We start from the raw sequence: 26,575 nt of genomic DNA on the forward strand, positions 1-26,575 counted from the left end.
ATCTATTATTCTACTGTGTAGTTAAATTAGGTGTATCAGAACTATACGATGATCTTTCTGAAGGTAATGGTGTAATCCGAAGACTTGCAATATGCATCCTGTTTCAATATGATTAACTTGAATAACGGACGAGTGGAAATTTAACCTGCATATGAAATACCGACTCTTAAGATTAGCAGGACTTTAATACGAAGCAAAATTCATCAAATCAGCCCCATTATCCCACTGTCATTTTTTTTCTGGACATTAGGAAGTATTACTTCTCAGAAAGGGTGGCCAGGCAGTGGAATGCACTGCCCAGGGAGGTGGTGGAGTCACCGACCCTGGGGGTGTTCAAGGAACAACTGGATGCTGAGGGACATGGTTTAGTGGGAGCTATTGGTAATAGGTGAATGGTTGGACTGCATGATCTTTTAGGTCTTTTCCAGCCTTGGTGATTCTATGATTCTGTCTTTATCTGCACTCCTACATCTTTTTATGACCGCTAAAAATTACAAAGCAAACTTTTTCTTCCTTTAGGACTTATACCAAATCTTTATCAGTCCAGCATAAAAGTCTGCTGGATCTGCAGTTAATGATAGTTTAACTTACATCCCGGAATTTCTATTCAAACAGGAAACACAAGCAATCATAAATCACAGACTTAAAGCCAGTTCCAGCGGTTTAAATAATCTGTCCCCCATTTTACTCAGCTGCAAAACTGCACCAGAGGAAGAATTCAGAGTAAAATGTTACAGTGTGCTTAAAAAACTATTGTAGTAGAAAGTTATCAGATGACCTCCTTCCTGTTAAGGATAAAGATCAGGTACACCATCTTCCTGTTGCGCTTCTGAGGAACTTTTTGTGCAGCTTCTGATTCAAATCATAAGCTAAATTCCAAGGGCTTAGAGCCTTCCCTGGTATTCAGTCATCCAGATTGATTTTTGCAAGACCACAAAGGCAGGCCTTATTCTATATTGACAGTTCAGCAGTCAGATTAGCCTCATTCAACCTATGCTTATTATTAAAGGAAAATATAGCCACAACTTATTTATAATAAATATCTATTTTTTCTAGCTTCCTCCAACTAATTATGAAATAATCATTTCTATAGATACACTGACTGTGGGGAAAAAAAAATAAAGCATTTCAAAGTATTAATTACTTCTTTAAACACAGTATTATCCCTCAATCCTTTGGAATTTGTTGCATACTTTACTGGTAGCAGCCAGCAGAGGTGAGTTATGCAATTGTCCACCTCTGCTCTGTCCTCATGAGACATCATTGGGAGTACTGCAGGAGACTGGTGCCCTCAGCACAAGAATCATAGAATCATAGAATCACAGGGTTGGAAAGGACCTATAAGATCATCTACTCCAACCATCCTCCCTTCACCATACCTACAGGAAACCCCTTAGCCATGTCTCCTAGCTCCCTATCCAGACGCTTCTTGAACACTGCCAGTGATGGTGACTCCACCACCTCCCTGGGCAGCCATTCCAGTGCCTGACCACTCTCTGAGAGAAAAAGTTCCTTCGTATGTCCAGCCTAAACCTCTTCTGATACAACCTGTGGCCATTTCCTCGGGTCCTGTTTGTTGCCTGGCAGAAGAGGCCAAGCTCCTCCTTGTCACAGCCTCCCCTCAGGAAGAAGGACATGGAGGGCCAGAAAGATGATCAGAAGGCCTCTCCTGTGAAGACATGCTGAGAGAGCTGGGGTTGCTCAGTCTGGAGAAGGCTGCAAGGTGACCATATAGCAGCCTTTCAGTATCTAAAGGTGGCTTACAGGAAAGCTGGAGGGGGAGTATCAGGGAATACAGTGAGAGGACCAGGAGCAGAGGTCTCTTTAAGAGAAAGCTTTCATGCTCTCTCTTTGCCCGGTGCTCCCTCCCCAAGTTGAAAACAGACACCAAGCCTTGCTACTGTAAAGTGTCAAAACAAAAAGAGAAAAGGAGACTTATGATGAGAAAAAAAAGAAAAGAAAAAAAAAGAAAGAAAAAGAAAAAAGTAGCACTAAAACCTTTTATGACTGAGGGAGCACAGATGTTATACATTTGTCCCAGCCCTTGTATCCTGTTTTGAAAGCCAGCTACAGATTTCTGATTCACCAGCTACTGAGGGTTTAGTTTTACTGCCTGGAGGCTTTAGGGTGTGCGGTTCTTCCCTCTTCTCTTGACGCCTCCAATGGATGGGATTGGCAACTCGGCCTGGGTTAAAACTTGCAAAATGAGAACAAGATTATTTTTTAAATGGGACCAATCCTCTGATGCAGCTCACTGTGAAGCTCCAAAAGCAGTGCAATGAGGGTGTGGTGTGAGGGGAAAGGACTTGCACAGGGCAGCTGGGAAGCAGGAAGTCTTTCAGACAGTGTTGTTATTAAGGCCTGTGTTTTGTGGGACTTGGCTTGTCGTGAGGCATCTAACAAGATTTGGAACCCTCCCTGTGAAAATCCCTTTTTTTCTGATGGTGTATCAAAATGGGTGGCTGCCAAGCGTAGCACACCACAAAGGGCACAGAAGACACGTGCATGCCACAGTCACTGCAAAGCCCGAAACTTCCTCTCTCAATAACTAAAGCAGTGGTACAGATATGCTTAAGTACACAGGAGTAGGCAATAGGCTAAAAACCACAGCGGTGTTGTATAAAGCATCTGAAGCTTTAATGTCTAATAACTTTCTTTCAATGCCATTCATAGCATTCCAACCACTAACTGCTATAATATAAACTACTGAAGTCTCTATTGACTGCACATACCCAGGACAAACAATGATGGCTCAGCACACTGCTTGGCTAACACCAAGAGCAAGCTTGGTCTGAAACTTAAGACAAACAAACAAATACAAAGCACCCTAGAAAGAAAAGTATTTCTTTAAAGAAATGCATTAAATGTATCAACAAAATGTAAAAGCTGTACTTCTCTGTTGATATGTTTCATGTATTTTAAAAAGGGATGATTCTTTCCATGGCCCCTTTTTTTACTGCTCACTGTGATCCACTGGCTGGTTCTTTGGTTGTGCCAGTATCAATGTTGTAACAGTAAAGGAGGTCATTCCTCTTCATTATGAGGACAGGCTGAGGGAGTTGGGTTTGTTCAGCCTAGAGAAGAGAAGCCTGTGGGGTGACCTCATGCAGCCTTTCAATACCTGAAGGAACTTACACCCAGGAGGGGAGTAAACTCTTGGAAAGGGCTGACAATAGCAGGCACATGGGGAATGGTTTTAAGTTAAAAGACGGGAAGCATTTAGGTTGGATGTTAGGGGGAAGTTCTTCACTGGAGAGTGGTGAGGTCCTGGGACAGGCTCGCCAGGAGAGGTTGTGGATGCCCCGTCCTTGGAGTGTTCAAGACCAAGGTTGGACGGGCCCTGGGCAACCTGATCTAGTAAATGTGTATGTTGTGGCCCTGCCAGGCAGGGGGGTTGGAACTACATGATCTTGAGGTCCCTTCCAACCCGGGTCATTCTGTGATATTCTGTGATTCATTGCAAAGAGAGAGGGAGGAAAGGTTACACCCAGAATTTGCTGGTGAAATGAGACACAACAAAGCCTAACGGTAAAGGATATGGGCTATGACAACCGCAGCAAAGGAAGGACTTGCAGTAAAGGGTCAGTAATCATTTCCCTCTGATTGGGATAATTGCTTTCCAGGAGGAAGCTCGTGCTCAGGATGCTGTTGCTGCGCTACAATGCTACAGTGAAGGACAGAAGTGCTTTAGGCTGCTCAGTACTGTAACTGAGAACACTTAACACAGAACAGGGACAAAACTGAAGCTGGTTTATCGCTCCACTCCTCCCACATAGCCATGTACTATTACAGAACATACACAGTGAATTTCTCCAGCTATGCAAAGCAGCACTTGGTCCCGGAGGTGCAGCTGCAGCTGCTTGAGGTCAGCTCACTGACAGCTGGACGTGATTGGGGGGGGTGGTATGAAAGGCTCAATCCAATTTACTGCTCATGACAGCAGATGATGTAACACTGTGCCCCAGGGAAAACCCCTGCGAGGTGGAGCACCCGACCCTGACTTCAGACCTTCCTCACTGTCAACACAGGCACAACATAAGATGGGTCGGAGCAGATGATCTCCACAGGTTCCCTCCAAACCTTCTGCTCACAGAATCACAGAATTGTAGTGGTTGGAAGGGACCTTTAGAGATCATTGAGTCCAACCCCCTGCCAAACGCAGGCTCCCTACAACACGTCACACAGGTAGGCGTCCAGGCGGGTCTGAATATCTCCAGAGAAGGAGCGACTCCACCACTCCCTGGGCAGCCTGTTTCCAGTGCTCCGTCACCCTCAACTGTAAAGAAGTTCTCGCACAATTCATACAAGATCTTCCTATGCTGTAACTTTCATCCCATTACCCCTAGTCCTGTCCCCACACACTACTGAAAAGAGAACCAGCCTCACCACTATGGCTCCCACACCTCAGGCTGCTCCTGTGCACACATGACACAACCACAGAAGCTGTGCCTTTAGCTGCGAAACGATCCACATACACTCAACTTTTCCCACCCCCATTACCACACACCACGTCCACCCTTATTCCCCCTTCCCGCCCCGCGCATGCGCACACTCCCTCCCCACCACACTCCCCCCTCCCCTCCTGATGGGGGTTGTGCTCTCGTGAGGAGTCGCTGCGAACTCTCGCGAGAGTTGCTCCGTGGCGCCCCCCTCAGTTCCTCCTCCCGCAGCGCAGTGATGGCGGCCCCGCTGTTGGGTTCCCCCGGCCGCCGGAGCCGCTTCGCAGCAGGAGCAAAGATCGAGCCAGTCCCGCGCCCCATCCGCAGCTAGCATCACCGGCCTCGGCAGAGGAGGAGAGGAGGGCAGGCACGGAGGAGGACGCCGGCGGAGCCGGTTTCAAACGGCGCTGAATTTTCGCTTGGTCTAATTCAGGTCAGCGCCCGACGGTCTGAGGAGCCCCGAGGGCTCCTCTATGAGACAGGCTGAGGGAGTTGGGTTGTTCAGCCTGGAGAAGAGAAGGGTTGCGGGGTTGACCTCATTGCAGCCTTTCAATACCTGAAGGGAACTTACTCCCAGAGGAGTAAACTCTTCGAAAGGGCTGATAATAAGCAGGACACGGAGGAAATGGTTTTAAGTTAAAAGAAGGGAAGATTAGGTTGGATGTTAGGGGATGAGGCCATTCTCATTAATAACTTCCTTTCACAGTGACAATTTATTTTTGCATCAGATGGGGTTTTAAAGTTTTTCTTTCCAGCCTTTTTATTTTTTCCCCCTAAGTTTCTAATTCTTGTGCTTGCCACTGTTTACTGTCTTATCATAGAATCCATTAGAATTACCCAGGTTGGAAAAGACCTTGAAGATCATCAAGTCTAACCTCAACCTAACCATAGTACCCTGAGTCTTGTTGGGTTGTTCCTTCTGGCATTTATTCCAAAGCCTTAGATGTAGCTGAAATCAGGCTAGTAGATCCATGCTTAAGAAAAAGGTTCTTTTTCATTTCTTAAATACAGGCATGTCTTTTTCCTCCAATGATGTTATTAAGAAGCCTTGTTATTAGGCTTGCAGTTTCGTTTTCTAGCTCGTTACCTTGACACCGAGGTGATTTTTAGATTGTTTTCTTCTGAATTTGGTTGGTTAAACTTGTCATCTGCCTCTGATTCAGAGGCGGTGGTTTTCATTTGTGTCTGCAGCCATATGAGTTTAGGCTGCCTTTCAACCCTGTGTTCTTGGTATCTTGGATCTTGCTCATGTGCTCAGTGCTGTTACATCCCATTTCCTGTTTTTTCTTTCAATACCTGAAGGGAACCTACACCCAGGAGGGGAGTAAACTCTTGGAAAGGCTGACAATAGCAAGGACACGGGGAAATGGTTTTAAGTTAAAAGAGGGAAATTTAGGTTGGATGTTAGGGGGAAGTTCTTCACTAGGAGAGTGCGTTAGGCCCTGGAACAGGCTGCCCAGGGAGGTTGTGGATGCCCATCCTTGGAGGTGTTCAAGACCAGGTTGGACCGGGCCTGGCAACCTGATTTAGTAAACATGTGTATGTTTTGGTGGCACTGCCTAGCAGGGGGGTTGGGAAACTATCATGGATCCCTTGATGTCTCTCCAACCCGGGTCATTCTGTGATTCTGTGATTCCTGTTCTGATGTGTATTCTGCAGAGTCTATGGTACCTTTCACAAGTTCAGTGTTTTTTTTTATCCCTATACATGCTACTTTTGGTGGTTTATCTTTTTGTGTGTTTGGATGAAGTTCTCTTTTCTTTTAGATACTGCCCTTTACCATTTAAGTAGGAGTTTCATCTGGGTTAACCCTTTCCATGGGGGTGTTTGTTTTTGCCAGTGCTTGTGGTGCAGCTCCCAGATACTCTGTGTGTTTGACACAGATGACTTTGACAGTAGTTTCTTTTCATCTCCTTGCCCTGCTTGACTTTAACTGATGCCATACTTTAATTACTTACTTTGCTGTTACCACAGTAATTTTCCATTCATCTGAAATTGCTGGTTAAATTTAAGCTGTGTTCCATTTTTCTGTCTCTAAGGCCGATTGCCCTTAATCCTTATTGAGATAACAGGCACGGAGATTAAATGTTGTTGATGTTTAATGATGTTGCTGAATTAAGCAGGCTTTGTTAAACAGAAAATAAGATTAAAAAAATTGCCATAAAGTAAATTGTCTTTATTCTCTTTCCTACGTAAGCTGCCTTATCAAGCATATTCTAATACAGATTTCTTATACAGATTTCACCGTTTCCTTGATGTGAACAGTCATAAAATAGAGAGGACTATAGAAGGGTGAGTTATGACTTTATGGATTAATAACACTTTAGTTAACTTTTTTTTTGAACCATTACTTGTACTTTATGTTATTATTATCTATTATTAGAATACACGAAAAATTGATAGTTCATTCTGACCTGGGAAAAGCAGCCAGCTGGAAAAGATTAACAGAAAAATTTCTGAATTCACCACTTCCAAGCATAGAAGAAACCAAAGTACGTATGTTTTGTATGTTTCAGTTTCCTTCTCCTTTTTGTGCTCTTCTTGTGAGCTTCTACTGTAACATCATGTTGGAAATGTCAGGTGGTTTATAGTGGTAGAGTCTGCGGTTGCTGTTCACAGCATGGATTTTCAGAGTTGTATCCTGTAGTTTCCCTATTTGCTTTAGAAGAAGTATTTTTGGCCTTTCAGTGTTCCAGTGTGCTCATTTTCATGGCTTAAAGATCGTATTTTCACTGCTGTACAAATGTAGTAGCCAAACCCTTGTCGAGACGTTTTAAAACGTCTGGAATATTGTGTCCAGTTCTGGGCTCCCCAGGACAAAAAAGACAGGGATCTCTTGGAAAGAGTCCAGCAGAGGGCCACTAAGATGGTGAAGGGCCTGGAGCATCTCCCCTATGAGGAGAGACTTAGGGAAACTGGTCCTGTTGGCCTGAGAAAAGAAGGCTGAGAGGGGACTTGATCCAGGTTTATAAATACCTGAGGTGTGGGAGCCATAGTGTTGGGGACTTGGTCTTTTCAGTAGTGGCCGTGGGGACAGGAATCTAGGGTAATGGTATGAAACGTACAGCATGAGGAAGTTCCCGCCACAGAACATGTGCGCTATGAACTTCTTTACAGTGAGGTGACGGAGCACTGGAACGAGCTGCCCAGGGAGGTGGTGAGTCTCCGTCTCCTGGAGATATAATAAGGACACCGCCATGACGCCTACCTTGTGACGTGGTGTAGGGAGCCTGCTTTGGCAGGGGGATTGGACTTGATGACTCTAGAGGTCCCTTCCAACCCCTACAGTTCTGTGATTCTGTGAAAACAGGGGCCAACTGAGCAGAAATTCTTGCTCTTTGCCCGAATTTCTACCTTAAATCATGAATGTGAACCCTTTGACTTTATTATTCCCCAATGGAGCACTCCTGGATTGTAGCTTCCTTAGGCTGCATTTGTGGCTTTGGAGTGGGTTGTTCATTTTGCCTTTGATACAGTTTATATCAAAGCGGTTCAAGATGCCCCGTCCTTGGAGGTGTTCAAGACCAGGTTGGACGCAGGCCCTGGGCAACCTGATCTAGTAAATGTGTATGTTTGGGGCCCTGCCAGGCAGGGGGTTGGACTACCTGACCTTGAGGTCCCTTCCAACCGGTCATTCTATGATTCTGTGATTAAGATGTGCCCTGAGTGAAATGGCAAAAATTGCCTCACTTGGGTGTTTTCCACTGTGGTGATTTATTATAAATTTCACTTTTGAAAAGCAGAAGTTCCTGCTGTTAGAAGGTTTAGCTTGCAGTTTGAGAGGTGTTGCTCCATACAGTGTCATTTTTTTAATACGAGGCTCTGTTCGTAGTTGGAGTTGATTCTCCTTCTCATTGAACTGCTGTCACATAACTGTCTTTGGACTATTAGCTTTCCTTTACTATGTGTAAAGAACTCTGGAACTCTCAAAAGCTTGCACGTCTCAACTTACTGTACCATTCTCCATAGATTTTTATTTATTACAAACCTTTAACTTGTATTTGTTTTGATAGATGAAGAGAAGTGAAAATCCAAGCAAGCACTTTATACTTGAATGTTGCAAACATCCTAAGACTTTTTGTGACTGGAGGACAGCTGGAGATATTATATGTCTCATGCTTGGAAGTTAAAACTGCTTTTAGCTGTCAGCAGTGTCGCATAACTGGGAAGACTGGATATTTAACAGTGTTGTGCCTGCTAAGTGGAATACCAGCTCTCATTTGTGGTTCTGCTGATGACTTACTAAAAGCTCTTGACTAACTCTCATAACGGGATGTAGATAGCAGAATAACACACGGCTAGATGTGAAGTCATCAGGTGACTTTCTTACTTTCACAGTAGTTCTGGGTTCCTCTTATCTCTTTTTCCATATTCTGCTGAATTAGTGCGCTCAGGTGAGAGGCAAGCTGAGAGTGTTCCATACATATTTCCATATTGACCAGCTAGCTAGTGGGCAAAGGCGGATACCATTGGATATTGTGTTGCAGACCTTATTTTAGTCAGGACTTGAGGTGAGGGAATAATGTGGATCATTCTTAAAGATAATGGGCTGAATTTGTTTTTAACCAAAATCTGTTCGATATCTTTTTAATGTGGCTATTTTTCTGATGTGTTTTATAGACAGATACACACTATTCCATACTGTCTCTTCTGTTATGTTTATCTGATTCTCCATCTAACACCACCTACGTGGAAAAACCAAGAGCAAAAGAAACAGGTAAGTTCACAAGATATTTGTGTTGCTAACAAAAGATGCACTCAGTTAATACAAGCTGATAAGGAGGCTGTTTTTCCTCTCCATTTTAATGATCTCCATCACATCGAGGTGCATTATTGATTGTCTTTTTGATGATGTGTACATTTCAAATAGTCTGCAAATAGCCTTTCCTGCCTCCTGTTTATGTTGCTTTCCATAATTGGGTTTTTCAGCCAGCAAAGTACCTTGGGAGCTCTTACATGCTCAAAGACAGACAACTGGTTTCTATCCTCAGTCTCTGACTTGCACCTTAATAGGATATGTATTGAAACAGCTTTGGTAATATAAATTCCTGTGTTCCCAATGTAGTCAAGGAAGGATAAATACCTTTTGAAGGTTTCCAGGGGGAGACCCCAGCTGCCTGCATTCTGAAGTAGGACTGTTTCACTCAGTGCCTAAAATGAGGCTTGTGCTTAAGTTTGAGTGGGTACCCTCCCCCATTTGTTTACAGTATTGTATCATAGACTGAAAGAAAAACTATTTCAGACTAACCTAAAGAAAATCTTGCATCTTAAGATTCCTTTTTGAATGATCTCTGCACATTCCCTCGGCGGTGTTTTGAATGCACTTTCAGCCCATTCCAGGAATGTGAATATGAAGAGGTTATCTCAAACAGCTCTAATTACAGTTGAGTAAGCTTCATGTTTCAGATATAATATATTCTAAGTGTGATTTGTTGCTTTTAAAATATTATCATCACATCATGGATATGTGGTGTCTTTAGGAGAGTAAGACGATTATTGTTGTTTATAGTCCACTATATTGTGTGTATGTAAGTTACACAGTTAGAATGTCTCCACTGAGCTAATGGAGTAGTCACAGTCAGTGAGATGTCGCATTCTTGCATGTTTTTCCAGGCCTGAAGCATAGGGTAGTGTAACATAATAGAGATAAATATGCCGACAGCTCTCTGTGCTGCGTATTTTAAGTGTGTAAACAGCAAAATTGAGAACTTATAAATAAAGAATATACAGAGTTGATATCACAATTTGTGTGCCATGCTGAACGTGTACGACTTTATTAAATGAGCAGTGGTGTAACCTTAAGTGGATGGCAATGTCTTTGTTTTAGATTTAGAGTATAAAGGTAATTTAAGCTCTGGAATTTGTTTGCAAAGGCAGTCAGAGTGAAGTGATACTTACTGTTTTCTTTTATTTGTACTTCTAGAAAAGGAAGAAAAATTTGATTGGGGAAAATATTTGTTGGAAGGAGAAGAAATTTACTTTGGCCCAGGTGTAGATTCACCAGTAAGTAATTTCTTAAAGTCAAAGGAAGGTATATAAACTGTTCTGAAGTATGCTACAGACCTGCTTAAATTGCCCTGGCTTGTGCGCTCTGTTTACCTTGGTTCTTAAAGGATTCCCTACCATGCTGCTTCTTATTAACACCATGAAATGCATGCAGATTTAAGCAGAGTGGTAGTAATAGAAATGCTTTTGATCTTCGTTCTGTTCTGTCTTAGCCTTGCAACTGAGCTGGCCTTGTCTGCCTGCTACTTATCAGAACTTCATTTAGCTCTGCAGTTAAGCACTGCCACTCCTAAATTCTGATTCCCCTGAAAGATTTCAGGGAAAATAAATTGCTTTTCTTTGGCAGCCAGTGGACGCTTCTGGTCTCTTTCCTACATAGTATAGATGACTGCTAGCCTTAACAAAATATTGTCTGTAGTGTAAAGGAGTATGTGGAAATTTTAGTATCAAAGTAGGATGTATATGGCAGGAGGAGGTGAGGACTACAGCGGGTTTTCAAGCAAGTTGAAATTAATGGAATGTGTGTGGATTTCCCAGATCATCTTAACGTGGGCTTCCAAAAGTTAGAATCTTGCCAGTATTGTGAGAAGTTTTGGTAGCAAGTAAGAAACAGAAGAAGTTCGGGTCATGCTAAATTTTGAGTCTCAGAAGGAGAATTTCTGGCAGTAACTTTGCAAAGCACAGTGTCATTATCAGAGCCTTCTCGTGTGATTGTGGGCATGTGGAATATAGCTCAAAAAATCAGTGGCTTGTGTTTTATTCTACACTTAAAACCAACTGTGCTCAGTTTCTGTGCAGATAAATACAAACGCTTCTTCCATCCAAAACCTGCAGCTTTAATGTTAATATCATTTAAACCAGTCTCTGTGAGACAGTTAAGTCTTAATGTCTTGAAATTAGCTTTGTAGTGCAAGAAAGAAAATTGTTATGTTCACCTTCAGCAAGTCAGTAGGAGCTGAGTATAGATCTGTCCATTATATTGTACTGGAACATGTGGGGTCTTGTTTCCCTTTTTAGGATTGGTCTGGAGAAAGTGAGGAAGAGGAGGATACTCAGCCTTTGAGCAGGGAGGACTCTGGTATTCAAGTAGACAGAACACCTTTAGAAGACCAAGATCCAAACAAGAAAACAGTACCTAATGCTTCCTGGAAAGGTTAGCTTAAGTATTAATTCTTCTAAACGAATCATATATACTCAGATTTTACAAACAAATACTTCTTTATTATTCTTTAGTGAGATACTGAATTTCAGACCTATTATTGTAATTCCACAATTCACTTTACTTGCTTAATCTGTCAATATGGAAAGCTTGATTTAATTTCCGTTGATGCTAATGGAGAAGGCTTCTATTAATTTGTGTGGAAAAAGGCAGAAATATTCCAAGATGGAAATGAAAGCTTTACACAGTAGTTGTAGCATGAAGCTTGATGGGTGTAAAGTAAATGTTTATTGTTAACTATCAGGATACTAAAACAGTATCTAATTGGCAACAGAATTGATTGACTCGCCCGTTCTAGTATAAAACCTTTGAAAATTATGTTTCTATATGTCATTAGGATCACTGCGTGGACTTTGTATTTGTTCATGAGTAGGGAAAATAACTGTAGACCCAAACTCGTTAACCATGACATGTATGTATTCATATGACAAGTGCCTGAATAGAAATGCATTTTCTGAGGAAATAGGTTGAAAACTAGGCACAACTCCGAGTCTGTTTTTTAAGACTTTTACAACTTTAGGAGGTGAGACATTTCTGTGTGTGTGTTAATTAATGTCTGATGCACAAGTCACATGAGCAAAGTAGTTGAAGGATAGAACCCATGTGATTTATATGATCAGGTCTTTGCTTCTGCAGCTGAGCAGATGGGCTCATTTATAACATTTCTGTGTGGTTTTATAAGCATTTCCTGAACAAATAAAAAGACCTCACCCACAGTCATGTTTTTACAGTTGGTGAGCCTGATGCCCGCAGCTGGTTGGAGCAGCATGTAGTTCCTCAGTACTGGACAGGAAGAGCTCCTCGTTTTTCACATAGTTTGCACTTGCATTCCAACCTAGCTGCAGTCTGGTGAGAAAACTGTGTCACTTACATCTTCCTTGCTGGCGTGTAAAGCTACATAATGACTTAATTAAGCATCACAGAATCAGAATCACAGAATTATCAAGGTTGGAAAAGACCTAGAAGATCATCTTGTCCAAACATTACCGATACTTCCCAGCTAGATCATATTCATCAACACAACATCCAAACGTTTCTTGAACACTCCCATGGTCGGTGACTCCACCACCTCCCTGGGCAGTGCATTCCAATGCCTGACTACCCTTTCCAAGAAGTAATACTTCCTAATGTCCAGCCTGAGTCTCCCCTGGTGCAGCTTAAAACCATTCCCTCTAGTTCCATCACCGATTACATGAGAGAAGAGGCCAACCCCCAGCTCACTACAACCCCCCTTCAGGAAGTTATAGAGAGCAATAAGGTCTCCCCTGAGCCTCCTCTTCTCCAGGCTGAACAATCCCAGCTCCCTCAGCCATCTTTACTGTTAAAGTATAAATCTAGTATAGTTATTGCTTGTGCAAATGATTATACGAATAATCATTGTGTCTTAAAATATAAAAAATACTGTGGAAGACTTAGAATTGTGAGATACTACAGGGAAATGTTCGTAGTTGCCTGTGGAAGTTTCAATTTCAGAAGCAAACTTTGAGATGAAGTATGAATTCACTGCTATTTCACTGATCTTTGATTTCAGCCCTTTAATTGTTTTCATTTCACATTTCACTAGGGACCACCACCTGTACACCAGTGATCCTTTATACCTGCCAGAAGAGAGAACACTAGTCACAGAAACCCAGGTTATAAGGGAAACTCTTTGGTAAGAGCGGTATCATAAAGCTTGCATTTTAAGTTTCCATGGTTTTGTCTCCTCATTCAAGGAAATAAGAGATTTATCTTTGAAGATGTATCTGAGGAAAGATTTATTACAGAGCTTCTAGCTTCCAGTGTTGCTGACAATAAAGATGCTGCTACTGTATATTTAACCATTGAGTTTTATAAAGACAAGAGTTTACTGCTGCTTGTATGTATTGATTCCTCAAGCCTGACTGTTAAGAAGAACAGCTTGTTCTGATGTTGCCCTGGGGTCTTTTAATGCAGTGTCCAACTTTGCAAAGTAGGTTTTGACTCATCCCACGGCTGGAAAATGACTTATTTGGAGAGGAACGTTAAGATGTGTTAGTCTGTGTCAGTGTTTTGTTCTTGTCTAGCAACGTCTTAACAGTATGAACAGCATTATAGGTGATCTTTGATCCCCTTTCATATGAAAACAAGAAACGTAGGTAAGGCAGAGCTGATTCTTTTATTAATGTTTTTATGAGTCCATCAAGGTGGAGAAAAAACATTAATCTTTTTGTTTCTTTTCAAGGCTACTTTCAGGAGTGAAAAAGCTCTTTATATTTCAGCTGAATGATGGAAAAGTGGTTGTGCGGAACGATATTATCGTAACTCACTTAACCCATGTAAGTTGTTTCTGAATCTCAGCTGAATGTACCTGTCAGTAGGAAGATGTCACTTCTGGGAATAGGAAGTTACATTGCTTGTGGGAAAGTAACATTTCCCTAATTGTTCTTCATTTAGTCAGAGCAGGATGGGCTGTTCCTGAATGTGAGAATGTGATGAAGCAATAAAGATGGCAGAATTTCATTGTGTGTAAATTGAGATAAATATCTTGTGATGATTTAATTGTTAGGCTTTCATAAAATAAAAATACATCTTTATTCTAGAATTGCCTAAGGTCTGTGTTGGAACAGATAGCTGCTTATGGTCAAGTCGTATTTAGACTGCAGAAGTTTATTGATGAAGTGATGGGACACAGCCCGGAAAATGTTTCTACTCCAAAGAAAACCACCGAAGCCCCGTTCAGAACATACCAAGCTTTTATGTGGGCCTTATACAAATACTTCATTAGTTTCAAAGAAGAGCTTACAGAAATTGAAAAATGCATCATCAACAAAGGTACAGTGCAAGGGAAATTTTATGGGATATTTTACAAGAGGGAAGCACACAGAATATTATGTGAATGCGTTTTGAAATGTGGAAAGGTGTCATGCTGCGTTTTAAAACCTCGTGAATAGCAATACCAACATTTGATTATCCGTTGCATGTTGCCTTTATGCATCTTTTTTTTCTTCCCCTCAGACAAAACAGTCACACTTTCAATAGTAATAGATAAGCTGTCTCCCCGCCTGGCACAGCTGAAGGTTCTTCACAAGGTTTTTAGCACAGGAGTAGCGGAAGTGCCACCTGACACTAGAAATGTTGTCCGAGCATCTCATCTGCTTAACACTCTTTACAAAGCTATTCTTGAATATGACAGTGTTGGAGAAGCATCTGAGCAAACGGTAGGCAAAATCATTCCTCCTTAATGAAATCACACTCTAGAATATTTGGTAACATAGATTTCATTCTACTGCCTGAGTACACTGTCCTTCAGCAACTGAGGACAAATCTGGTAGCCATAATGAATTACTGTTTTCTGATGAGTTCATTCAGACTACATACAAGATTCACAAGGAGATGAGCATTAGTGATAATGTCATAGATGTCACTGTGTCCTTTTTTTCACGTTTTCTGCACTATAAAGCCACGGTGTGTTACAGCTATCAGTTATCATTTAAAGGATGTCAGAGTAATGAAAGTTGCTGTTTGGGTCTAATTGCAATGACAGAAGTAATAAGGGGAAACTTGCACAATGCACGTCTCCGTTAATACCGCTAGTCCTGTAATTTTTAGTTGAATATTTTATCTTTGAAAAGTCTTGAAGTATAGCTAAGTATTAACTTACTATCATGCAATTAATCAGTTAGACTCTGCCATGTTGCTTGTAATACTTAAAAAGCTGATTTTTTACTTAATTCTTACTTAATTTTTTTCTTTCTTTAAATTCAGGTGTCCCTTCTGTTCTCTCTCTGGGTTGAGACTGTGAGGCCGTACTTACAGACAGTAGATGAGTGGATTGTCCACGGCAATTTGTTTGATCCTGCGAAGGAATTCATCATTCAGAGGTAGGGGCACTGGTGCTGGACACTCATAGTTTGAAAGTACTTCTTGACTGTTCTGAAAGAAAGGCAAAGCATAGAGCAAAGATGAAGAGAGGGGCAGGTCTCTTCTCACTAGTGACAAGTGACAGGACGAGGGGAAATGGCCTCAGGTTGCGTCAGGGCAAGTTTAGGTTGGATATTAGGAAGAACTTCTTTACAGAAACGGTAGTTAGGTACTGGAATAGGCTCCCCAGGGAGGTGGTTGAATCACCATCCCTGGTTTTGTTTAAGAGCCGTTTTGATGTGGTGCTCAGGGATATGATTTAGTGTAGGGTTGTTAGAGTTAGGGTACTATGGTAAGGCTGCGGTTGGACTTGATGATCTTCAAGGTCTTTTCCAACCTGGGTAATTCTATGATTCTATGAAGATAAACCTTCTGCTAAGGAAGTTTCACCTTTTAAAAAGGGAAATATTTAACACCTTTTATTTTTTTTTTCCCCCTACTTGACAGGAACAAAAACGTTCCAGTTGATCACAGAGATTTTTGGTATGCTACCTACACGTTATATAGTGTGTCAGAAAAGACAGAGAATGAAGAGAAGATGAGTGATAATGCCAGCGCCAGTTCTGGCAGTGATCAGGCCCCTTCAAGCAGGCAACACACTATGGTCTCTTTTCTGAAACCTGTGCTAAAGCAAATCATCATGGCTGGAAAATCCATGCAGCTGTTAAAGAATCTTCAATGCAAAGACGGCTCTCCACAGCAGGCTGCATCCAGGGGTGAGCTGTCAGTTGGTGGAGTATTGTGCCCTAGGGTACCTAACAGCATGGGAATATTTTATATAATGGTGTTTGTGATTACAGAGCAGTTTAATTGTCCTCTTTATATGTCAGTATCGTGGTTTGTAACTCCAGTTCTGATGGAAAACTTATTCTTCCAATGCAGTCAAGTGACAGGAACAAAGCGAACAATGATCAATGATCAATGATCAAGTACTCACTCAGGTACTTGACTCAGGTCTTGATGCTTCATATTTTCATGAACTTTTTTTTTACATGCTTTCAAAACATTTCATTTGTTATTAGACAAACACAGATAGTGATAATAAACAGTAAAACCGTGTTTTGATCTAATAAATAGTTGTTTTTCCTTATCAAGTGGTTGAGTAATTTCGAGGTAGCTTACAGAACTTCTTCAACAAAAAGAAGTTTACCAAATAATTAGATGAAACTTATACTGACATTTTTATGCATATCTATAGCCAGGTTACTATTTGAATGGTTGTAAACCACAGTGTAGCAGTGTAATCAATGTTAATTTTTTCTGGAGGAGATGAAACGTGCTTTTTCAGTCACACCATCTCTATGGGGTTAATAGGGATAGCTGAATTATGTTGGCATCTCTACAGGTTTGTTTCCCTCTGTAACATGGTTGTTTTAGGCGTTGAGAATTAATTGCCTTTATGTTTGAAGAAGTTCTCTTACAGGCTCTGATTAGCAGTGCCTGACTTGAAGTATTAGACTAAACACACTGATCCAGTGATATTTTGTTCTAAGTATGTACTTGAGAAGTAGCCTAAATTTAGTCTAAAATATGTTAAGTGTATGTTGGATTCTGCAGCTGCGCTTGTAGTTCAGGTGATACTTTCTCTTACGATGAAACCTTACCATGAAACATGTTGCCCAGTTTAGATGCTGAAAGAAAGAGTCTGTATACACTGTTCCTGGAATCTGTGCAGTCTCGCCTGAGGCATGGGGAAGAATCTGTTCCAGATATTATTACAGAGCAGCAGGCCACCAAGGAGAGCCTGATAAAGATGCAGTCTATAGCAGAAAGGCACTTGGAACTGGATGATGTCCATGACCCTCTGCTGGCTATTAATTTTGCCAGGTAAGTAAATACCCACTAGATGAATGATCTTCCTGCTGTGTTGTTGAGAGCAGTGTTCTGCTTAGTGACATTTGGTAAAGCTGATTTTTATTGCTGCTGCAGAAAACAAGCAAATAGAATAAAGAGGAGCACCCATAATCAGTGGCAGAATCTCAATAAATACCCTCCTGCTTAGTTAGAGGAAAAACAAATCAGCGAGGAATTGGCTGCTTACATTGGTTAGTATAGAAAATAGGTGCAAACACCTTTTATTTTGTGATCCTATTTTTTGAGCAGGGGTTCCAATTTTGATTAAAATTTTCTAAGGTATGACATTTTTCTTCTATATATTGTGTAAATTATATGTATTCTTCCCTAAGTATTTGTATTTTATGTAATTTTTAAGATTATATTTGGAGCAGAGCGACTTCCACGAGAAGTTTACTGGTGGGGATGTTTGTGTGGACAGATCCTCAGAATCGGTCACCTGCCAGACTTTTGAACTGACGCTGAGGTCTTGCCTTTATCCTCACATAGACAAGCAATACTTGGAGTGCTGTGGTAATCTAATGCAAACTTTAAAGAAGGATTATAGGTAAGAAAGTAACATGGTTAGCATTTCTAATTACCAATGTTTTGCCATATAAGTAAAAGCAGTAATTTTCTTCTAAAATTTTTATTGTTTTTCCTACAACAACTGAAACCTCAAGAAAATACATAACAAAAAAGGGGAAATCTAAGATGGTCACGAGTGAAACTTTGGAACACCTATTTTAAACCAGCAGCATTGTTGAACACCCACTGAAAACAGGGAAATTGTTTTGGACAGTATTTTTAATAGTGTTGTCATTTGAAACTGGAAGATGAATTTTAGGAGGCCAGAATGTATCTATATAGTCTGTAATTTGGTTATGGGGGTAAAAAATTTCTACTATGTGAAACAACATTAGGCAATATTTTTGTACTACATGATATAAGATAGCCTGTTCCTTTTAGGTGGTCAGAATTTGTTGTACTTTTAAGCTACTTTAAGTACTGAATGTATTTTTGCAGTTGTGTTTTGAAAGAGATATGGAGGCACTGCAAAGGAAGAATCACTATCATCACTTCCTAGAGCTCTATTTTGAAGTCCTTTCTTACACAGAACTCTATTAAGTTCTGTTTAGAAAGAAGGGACAGGATTGCCAGATTGTAAGCCATTTTTGAGAGCTTTCTGGCCTGTAGGAAGGCTGAATGCCATGATCATGCCTGTTGAAGACAGCTTGCCTTTCAAGTTGACAGGAAAAAATGAGTTGATTATTTTGTTTTATTTGAACATGTTTGAAAGCTTTTCTTTACTTGATGAAGACTTAGGTAATGTTCTTTATTTTTTTCCTTCTTTTAGGCTTGTAGAATATTTGCAAGCTATGAGAAACTTTTTCTTACTTGAAGCTGGAGATACTATGTATGATTTCTATACATCCATTTTTGACAAAATTAGAGAAAAGGAAACTTGGCAGAACGTTGCCTACTTAAATGTTCGGCTTCAAGAAGCAGTAGGGCAGCGCTATCCAGAAGACAGCTCAAGGTAAATGCATAATCCTGCAAAACAGGCTTTAGTTACGGTCTCTTTCACTTCTGTGTTTATTAGTACATTTCACTTGCATAGTTCAATACTAATTACTGCATATTCATTGCAAGAATCTGTTTCGATGAAGCTTTGAGTTGTTGTCACATTTTCAACACAGCTCTATCAGATTAAATTGGACAGATGTTACAATTAACAATAAGAACAATAAGATTAACAATAAGAAAGTTAAAAAAAAAAAACACTGTAATGCAGGTAGCCTCTAAATGAGAATTAAATCACCGCCAATAAAATCACTTCTTTCCTTGTGAAGGTTGTCTATATCATTTGAAAGTGTTGATACAGCAAAGAAGAAACTGCCTGTCCACACCTTAGATGGCTTGACATTGAGTTATAAGGTAGGGTATAGTAAGTATAATATTGCTGCGGGGTTTTATTATAGAATAGATTTGAAGTGTTGTATTAACGTGACTTACCTTTTCTGTCTCATCCTCTGCTGTTCTTAGGTTCCTTGGCCTGTGGACATAGTTATAAGCCTAGAGTGCCAAAAAATTTACAATCAAGTTTTTCTGCTCTTATTGCAAATAAAGTGGGCCAAGTATAGTCTGGATGTTCTAAGATTTGATGGTAAGAAACTGTTTCAATAAGAGATATTCTAACAACTTTCTGCGTGGTCTAAGGATATAAACAATCTGTTGCTTTCTGAAGTGAGTAGTTTGATTAAATCTGTAAAATATCAATCTCTTTTAGCTTCACAAACCAGGTATATTAAGTAGGGCATGTTTTTCACATCTCCTCAGCCTCATAGACAATGCTATTCATGCATTTTTGTTGCCTCTTTGGTTCAGGTCTGGTTGGTTTGTATAGAAGCTTGTATTTCTTTCTTCCAATCCTGCAGTTATAGGAAGATCTGTCCACCATGCCCCTTATTCATAGCCTGTTTTTGAGTAATATCTTGCAAGCAAGTTTAGAAAACAAGATGAGAAAAAATACCGTAGTTGAGATTGAAACAGTAAACTAAATAAGAATACATAATTTAAGCTACAGTTTAATAATTTGATGTTTGTAGAAAGAGGTCTGATGGTGAGCTTTTAATCTTCACAGTTTGTTTTTCCTTTCCTATATGAAGTCTGTATGTGCTTTGTATCCTGGAAAATCGAATTAGAAAGTTGGTGGTTCGTCTGTGTTTTGTGCATCAGCTAAATAATTCTATTCCTAAAAGTATGTGTTTTTTTTAACTGTTGTTAAAACTTTACAGATAAGGCTTTGTGTTGTATTTCCCCCTTTCTGGAGATAGTATACACATTCATTTCTTAATTTTTTTAATCCATTTACATAATTAGCTCTTAAATAACATTTCCTGTTCTAGTATTTATCGAATTACATTGTACATACATTTTCACAGTGAAATATATTGCTGTTATATTTTAATAAAACACCTGAATTGCAAGAAAAATCATATATCAGTGTATCATGCATACTGATGAGAAATAAATCACTTTTAAGTAACATTTTAGCTACAGTTTGTTTTCATAAATGTTTTAATACTTTTATGTTCTGTTTTTAGAACTAGTCTGTGCTGCAGAAAACCAACAGGTGAAGGAGGGAACTTCATTAGAACATGAAACGTTGCCTCGATTTGGACCACAACCAGAAAGCATAAAACAACAAATACATCGAATGTTCCTCTTAAGAGTGAAACTTATGCATTTTGTTAACAGCCTGCACAACTACATCATGACCAGGGTTTGTCTTATACCATAATTTCATTTATGCTAAGAACTTGTAACTGTCCAGACTAAAGAGATATAAGTTAATTGAGGCCCTGGAGCGTGTTCAAAGAAGAGCAACAGAGATGGTGAGGGGTCTGGAGCACAGGCCTTATGAGGAGCGGCTGAGGGAGCTGGGATTGTTCAGCCTGGAGAAGAGGAGGCTCAGGGGAGACCTTATTGCTCTCTATAACTTCCTGAAGTGAGGTTGTAGTGAGCTGGGGGTCAGCCTCTTTTTCTTGTGTAATTGGTGATAGGACTAGAGGGAATGGCTTCAAGCTGCACCAGGGAAGGTTCAGGCTGGACATTAGGAAATACTGCTTCTCTGAAAGAGTGGTCAGGCACTGGAATGGGCTGCCCAGGGAGGTGGTGCAGTCAGTGACTCTGGGGGTGTTCAAGGAATGTCTGGATGTTGTGTTGAAGGACGTGGTTTAGTGAGAACTATTGGTTATGGATGGATGGTTGGACTGGATGATCTTTTAGGTCTTTTCCAACCTTGGTGATTCTGTGATTCTGTGAATAAAGCAAATTCTTTTTCTAATGTCTGTTCTGCAAGGTGATTTTAATCTAAAATTCAAGATTAAAAAGTTTCAGCTTTCACCTGGACAGTTAAAATCAGTAACTCTAAGAGTGCTTCACAAGTTCTGCGTGCAGACTGATCTTCAGATATTATTATTTCTTATCCCTTTTTTCTTCTTGGCTGTTTGTACAAGGGCTGTGTGCGCAATGCACAATCATGTCAAAATAGGTTTCTGTAAATTGTTAATCTCTTAAGAGCTGTTACAATCATGAAAGTGTTGCTGCAGATGTTTTATGTAATTAGATTCTTCTAAAAAATCTCTACTATGCAGATCCAAAAGTATTAATTCTCAAAAATAAAGGTAACATCTAGAAGGTTCCTATCTACTCACTTGCCTTTTTGTTGGCCTTTATTGAAATAATGTAGTCCAAATTGATTTCTTCAGAGCTAATGTATCTGCTTGTGTGCAGTGATAATGTTCCTACTTGTACAAAGTATACAAAACATCACTGAGTTATGAGATGAATTCAGAGTTTTTACTTTTTAGTGGCTAGCAGGATGAGCCTCACAGCTGAGACTGGAAAGGGAAGAGTGAATGTATCAGGCAGTTATTGGCTCTCAAAAAGAAAGTCTTGGAAATGAGTCACAAGGATTTCTGTGCAACATAGGATTTAATTAGCTGTGGTTTTCTCTTTCAGATTCTTCACAGTACCGGCTTGGAATTTCAGCACCAGGTAGAAGAAGCTAAAGATTTGGATCAATTAATAAAGATTCATTATAGATACCTATCTACAATCCATGATCGCTGCTTACTAAGAGAAAAGGTGGGTAAAAACGGAATATTTGATGTATTGAGTTCAGTAGGGCATGATAATAGTTTTGTACTAACTATGCTGTGACTATTTTGTAGGTCATACATACATTGTAATAAATAGATCCTTTTGAGGAAGCGGTAACTTGTTCAGGATTAATGGTGATGTTGTTTCCCTCATAAGTCTCAGTTTTGTTTCTATAAAGAAGAGAAAATTAAATCATTTACATTGGAGTTTACATACATTTGTCTTTCAGAGGTGCTGGGATTTGAACAAACAGGCTTGGAAATGTAGTGAGGATTGTACGTGCTAGTGTGGTAGGAAATGAAGACATACATTGTTGCAGTCATCAATCTCATATACTGTCTGTGCTAATCCTCAGTGAAATCATCATGAAATGAATGAGGGCAAATACAAGATACATCTTAACTGGGCAGTCTTGTCTAATACCTTGGAGACCACTTTTACAGATGAGATTAAATGGCGTAGGATACTTTTGTATCCTTAACAATGAAAATGATTATGCAATTCATTAACAATTATTTTTCTTATTGCTATTCCTTTTGTGACTTTAGGTGAGCTTTGTGAAGGAGGCTATAATGAAAGTTTTAAATGTAGTGCTGATGTTTGCAGACCGTTGGCAAGCGGGTTTGGGAGCTTGGAAGTAAGTGTACATACCTAAAATAATACACAGTCATGATTTCACAGCTCACAATGTGCTTTTGGGATGTTTAACAGTAGGTGCCAGAAGCTAATCACGGTTTCTTAACAAAAGTGAAAATTATCTGAGATAGAACATAACATATGCTTGTGTGAGTGCATATTCAGCGTTTTCTAATGCCAAGTATGGTTCCTAGGTATCTTTAGAGTATTTGAAAAGATTGCAGAGTGTAGCAACAAAAAGAGGTATTCATCCAAATCTAAATCTAATACCTAAATAACCTTATTTCTGTAACTTAGACTGTCCACATTATAAAACCTTTGTGAAAATTTCAAGGGCAAAAATGTGGACATGTTGAAATCTATGAAAGTTGACTTTGGGGTGAAGATTTTCATGTAATGTCTAGGTGACCTCTAGAGTTCCTTTCCTGCCCCTACAATTGTGTGTTGTTCTGTGATTCTGTAATAAGAAGGCAGTATGGGTGATTGGGGCCTGTTTAACTTGCTATCTGTCTCCGTTTTATTTGGCACTGTAAGTTTATCTCCAAAGCAATTGGCACAAGGAATGGCTGTCTTGAAATTCCTGTGAAGACCTCAGACTCATCAGCTGAAACCACAAAGTTCCCCCTAGTAACTGCAGACACTTACAAAGAGATGACTATCCTTAGTAATGCCACTCTGATACAGTGCTCAGGCACTCCAGTCTAAATTTGCCACAGCTAGTGTGGCATACTCAGATATAACTAGAATCTTTTAAATTCAAGATGGAATGCAATGCAGAGAACGTGCTGGTCGTTCGCTGTGAAATTGTGGTTATATTTTGAAGGTAACAGTTGCTCAACTGAGTGGTAAGTGTACCTCCCTTCTACTTTGTAGGATGGAATCCATAGAGAAAATGGAGTCTGACTTTAAAAACTGCCACATGTTTCTTGTAACTGTCCTCAACAAAGCTGTCTGCCGAGGCTCATTTCCTCACTGTAAGTACATGATTCTTTTCATTTGCCTGCACTCATCACACAAAATGTGTTTAAGTTTTAATCTGTTAGTCAGTACAGATTAAAGAATCTCATTTGTGAAAGTAATAAATGAAGTAGTCAGAGAAACATAAAGCCTTACTTTCAAATAAGTTGAATTCATTCATTCTAGAATACATGTACCTTATTTTCTTTTTCATGACTACTGTCTCCAGTTTAGCTGTTTGCTTGAAGAAAGGATCATAGAATCACAGAATGGCTTGGGTTGTAGGGGACCCAATGGTCATCAAGTTCCAAACCCCTGCCACAGGCAGGGCCACCAACCTCCACATGTGGTGCTGGAGCAGGCTGCCCAGGACCCCATCCAACCTGGTCTTCAACACCTCCAGGGATGCGGAATCCACAGCTCCGGGCAGCCTGTGCTAGCACCTCATCAGTCTCTCTGTAAAGAAATTCCTCCTGACATCCAATCTAAACCTTTCCTCCTTGAGCTTAAAACCATTCCCCCTTGTCTTATCACTCTCTACCCTTGTAAAATGTTGATTCCGCTCCTGTTTATAATCCCCTTCTAAACACTGGAAGTGTGCAGTTGAGGTCTCTTTGCAGCCTTCTTTTCTCCAGGCTGAACAAGCCCTTCTTTTCTCCAGGCTGAACAAGCCCAGCTCCCTCAGCCTGTATCCCTTGACTGATACAGCCAAGGCAGTCTTCTATATAGGTAATTAAAACAAAGACCTGAAGAGTATATACAAACATTTTGATGTTGCTAGGTGACAGCTGGGAAATAGCTTAAACAAATAACATTTTAATATTTCGGTGCCTTAGCTGCAGCTGCCCTTGTGCTCTTGACTTCCTGCTGGAGGTTACTCAGTACCAGAAACAGAAGAGGATATGATACCAGCTTAAATGGGTTGTCAATGCCAGTTAGAGCTAGGGCGTGACTTCTGAATGGAATTAACTGGGATTTAGATTCACATTCACCTATTTCTCCTCTGGGATCAGCTCTTTCCGATAAGGAAGGGAGATGGGCTTCTAATAGAGGTTATATCTTATTGCTGCTTTTCAGTCAGCAAGAGGTTGTCTGCAAGAACAGTCTGTGAGAATGGCTAACTGCACATAATTCCCCCAACTTTGATTCAGTTTTCTGTTTGCTGCCATTAGTATTTCAAACAAAGGAGCTTATTTCTTGCCAGTTAACCATCAGTAAGAAATATCAGAAATTCATAACATTTAAAATGTCTTTACCATCTTAGATCCTGAAGCGTTAACATTTACAGAATCACAGAATTATCAAGGTTGGAAAAGACCTAGAAGATCATCTAGTCCAACCATTACCAATACTTCCCAGCTAAATCATATTCATCAACACAACATCCAAATGTTTCTTGAACACTCCCATGGTCGGTGACTCCACCACCTCCCTGGGCAGTGCATTCCAATGCCTGACTACCCTTTCTGAGAAGTAATACTTCCTAATGTCCAGCCTGAATCTCCCCTGGTGCAGCTTAAAACCATTCCCTCTAGTTCTATCGTCGATTACATGAGAGAAGAGGCCAACCCCCAGCTCACTACAACCTCCCTTCAGGAAGTTATAGAGAGCTATAAGGTCTCCCCTGAGCCTCCTCTTCTCCAGGCTGAACAATCCCAGCTCCCTCAGCCGCTCCTCGTAAGACCTGTGCTCCAGACCCCTCACCAGCTTTGTAACCCTCCTCTGAACACATTCCAGGGCCTCAATGTCTTTCTTGTAGTGAGGGGCCCAAAATAAAAAATATCTTAAAAATAAGCTGTTATTTTCCATTTCAACTATGACATTGAATATTACAGCGGATGTTTGCAGACTGATGTATGTGCGAATACTCACTTCTTACACGGTTTGTTTCACAGTGGAATCTTTAGCTCTGTCACTGATGGCAGGCGTGGAACAGAGCTAGCGCCTGAATCTGCTGAGCTGCACAACAACTGAAAGCCGCACTTACATTGAATGTCCTTTGTGAACTGTAAGCATTGTACACTCCATTTTGAAACGTACATCGTTGAATTATACCGACGGTTTGGAGCTGTGTAAAGTATTTTTGGATGTAAATAATGTACAGGTATTTAAGTGTGTTGGTTGTGGCTGTATTGTTCTCTGTCTGAATATGCTTTACCATGAAAAAATGTGCATTGTAAAATGCATCCTGTGTGAACAATCTTGCTTGAAATATATGAAGCGTATTTCGTGCTGTATAAAGGGTTTTTTTTTTAACAACTATTATTCTGAATAATAGCTGATTTCTTGTTTCCATTAATTTTGCAGCTGTGGCTGGGTCACAGGGCACCGTGCAGTGCTGTGACTCAGCTCTTGTAATTATTCAAAAGGTTGGTTGAGTTCATTTGGGCCTTTTTTCCTTTGGGGGAAAGAAAAAAGAAGCTAAGAGCCATTTATCTTGTTAATGGCTCCTAAGCACTATTTGGGAACAGTTATGAATGTCACGGTAACCTTATATTAAAAAAATAACAACATTAACTTAATTGAAGTGGATTATTGCAGGCCGTAAAGTAGTGATATTTTTGATGTTAGATGATGAAAACCTCCTAATTTTGGTGGTAAGCTTGTCAGTTTAAGCATGGTGAAGATTACAGTGTGAAACACGTTGCTTTTACCTGTTGGATTGCTGAGATGTTTCAGAGGTTGTCAGATACAACTTGATCGTTCTCCTTCAAAACCTTTTGTACACAAACCATTCATCCAATAGTTCATTTCTTGTGAAGATCATGATGCAGAAAGGGTGAGTTTTTAGAGAAGTGGATGCAGGGCTTGTTCTACAACCCTGCTACATCCCTAGGAGCTTTTTTTTTCCATTTCACATACATTTTAAAAGAGAAAATCGCAGCCGTTTGCATTTTTATTTGAATAAATAAAAGATTAAATAATAGGAATTCAA

At 40.2% G+C, this 26,575-nt stretch overlaps 1 protein-coding gene across 1 annotated transcript in view; it reads left to right on the forward strand.

Annotated features, from left to right (window-relative positions):
- Positions 1 to 26,575, forward strand: part of TUBGCP5 (tubulin gamma complex associated protein 5) — a 42,894-nt gene extending 16,319 nt beyond the window's left edge. The window contains exons 2-24 of the mRNA XM_015851400.1: positions 6,606 to 6,731; positions 6,823 to 6,931; positions 9,060 to 9,156; positions 9,712 to 9,822; positions 10,363 to 10,442; positions 11,463 to 11,598; positions 12,396 to 12,513; positions 13,229 to 13,318; positions 13,868 to 13,961; positions 14,226 to 14,457; positions 14,641 to 14,843; positions 15,391 to 15,506; positions 15,994 to 16,262; positions 17,175 to 17,373; positions 17,759 to 17,947; positions 18,737 to 18,919; positions 19,233 to 19,317; positions 19,426 to 19,546; positions 20,487 to 20,665; positions 21,907 to 22,032; positions 22,596 to 22,684; positions 23,557 to 23,657; positions 25,536 to 26,575. Of these exons, the coding sequence (XP_015706886.1) occupies positions 6,606 to 6,731; positions 6,823 to 6,931; positions 9,060 to 9,156; positions 9,712 to 9,822; positions 10,363 to 10,442; positions 11,463 to 11,598; positions 12,396 to 12,513; positions 13,229 to 13,318; positions 13,868 to 13,961; positions 14,226 to 14,457; positions 14,641 to 14,843; positions 15,391 to 15,506; positions 15,994 to 16,262; positions 17,175 to 17,373; positions 17,759 to 17,947; positions 18,737 to 18,919; positions 19,233 to 19,317; positions 19,426 to 19,546; positions 20,487 to 20,665; positions 21,907 to 22,032; positions 22,596 to 22,684; positions 23,557 to 23,657; positions 25,536 to 25,582 (3,100 nt within the window). The 3' untranslated portion in view covers positions 25,583 to 26,575. The remainder of the gene's footprint in view (positions 1 to 6,605; positions 6,732 to 6,822; positions 6,932 to 9,059; positions 9,157 to 9,711; positions 9,823 to 10,362; positions 10,443 to 11,462; positions 11,599 to 12,395; positions 12,514 to 13,228; positions 13,319 to 13,867; positions 13,962 to 14,225; positions 14,458 to 14,640; positions 14,844 to 15,390; positions 15,507 to 15,993; positions 16,263 to 17,174; positions 17,374 to 17,758; positions 17,948 to 18,736; positions 18,920 to 19,232; positions 19,318 to 19,425; positions 19,547 to 20,486; positions 20,666 to 21,906; positions 22,033 to 22,595; positions 22,685 to 23,556; positions 23,658 to 25,535) is intronic.

This window comes from Coturnix japonica, chromosome 1 (genome assembly GCF_001577835.2).
Source record: "Coturnix japonica isolate 7356 chromosome 1, Coturnix japonica 2.1, whole genome shotgun sequence".
NCBI classification, from domain to species: Eukaryota; Metazoa; Chordata; class Aves; order Galliformes; family Phasianidae; genus Coturnix; species Coturnix japonica.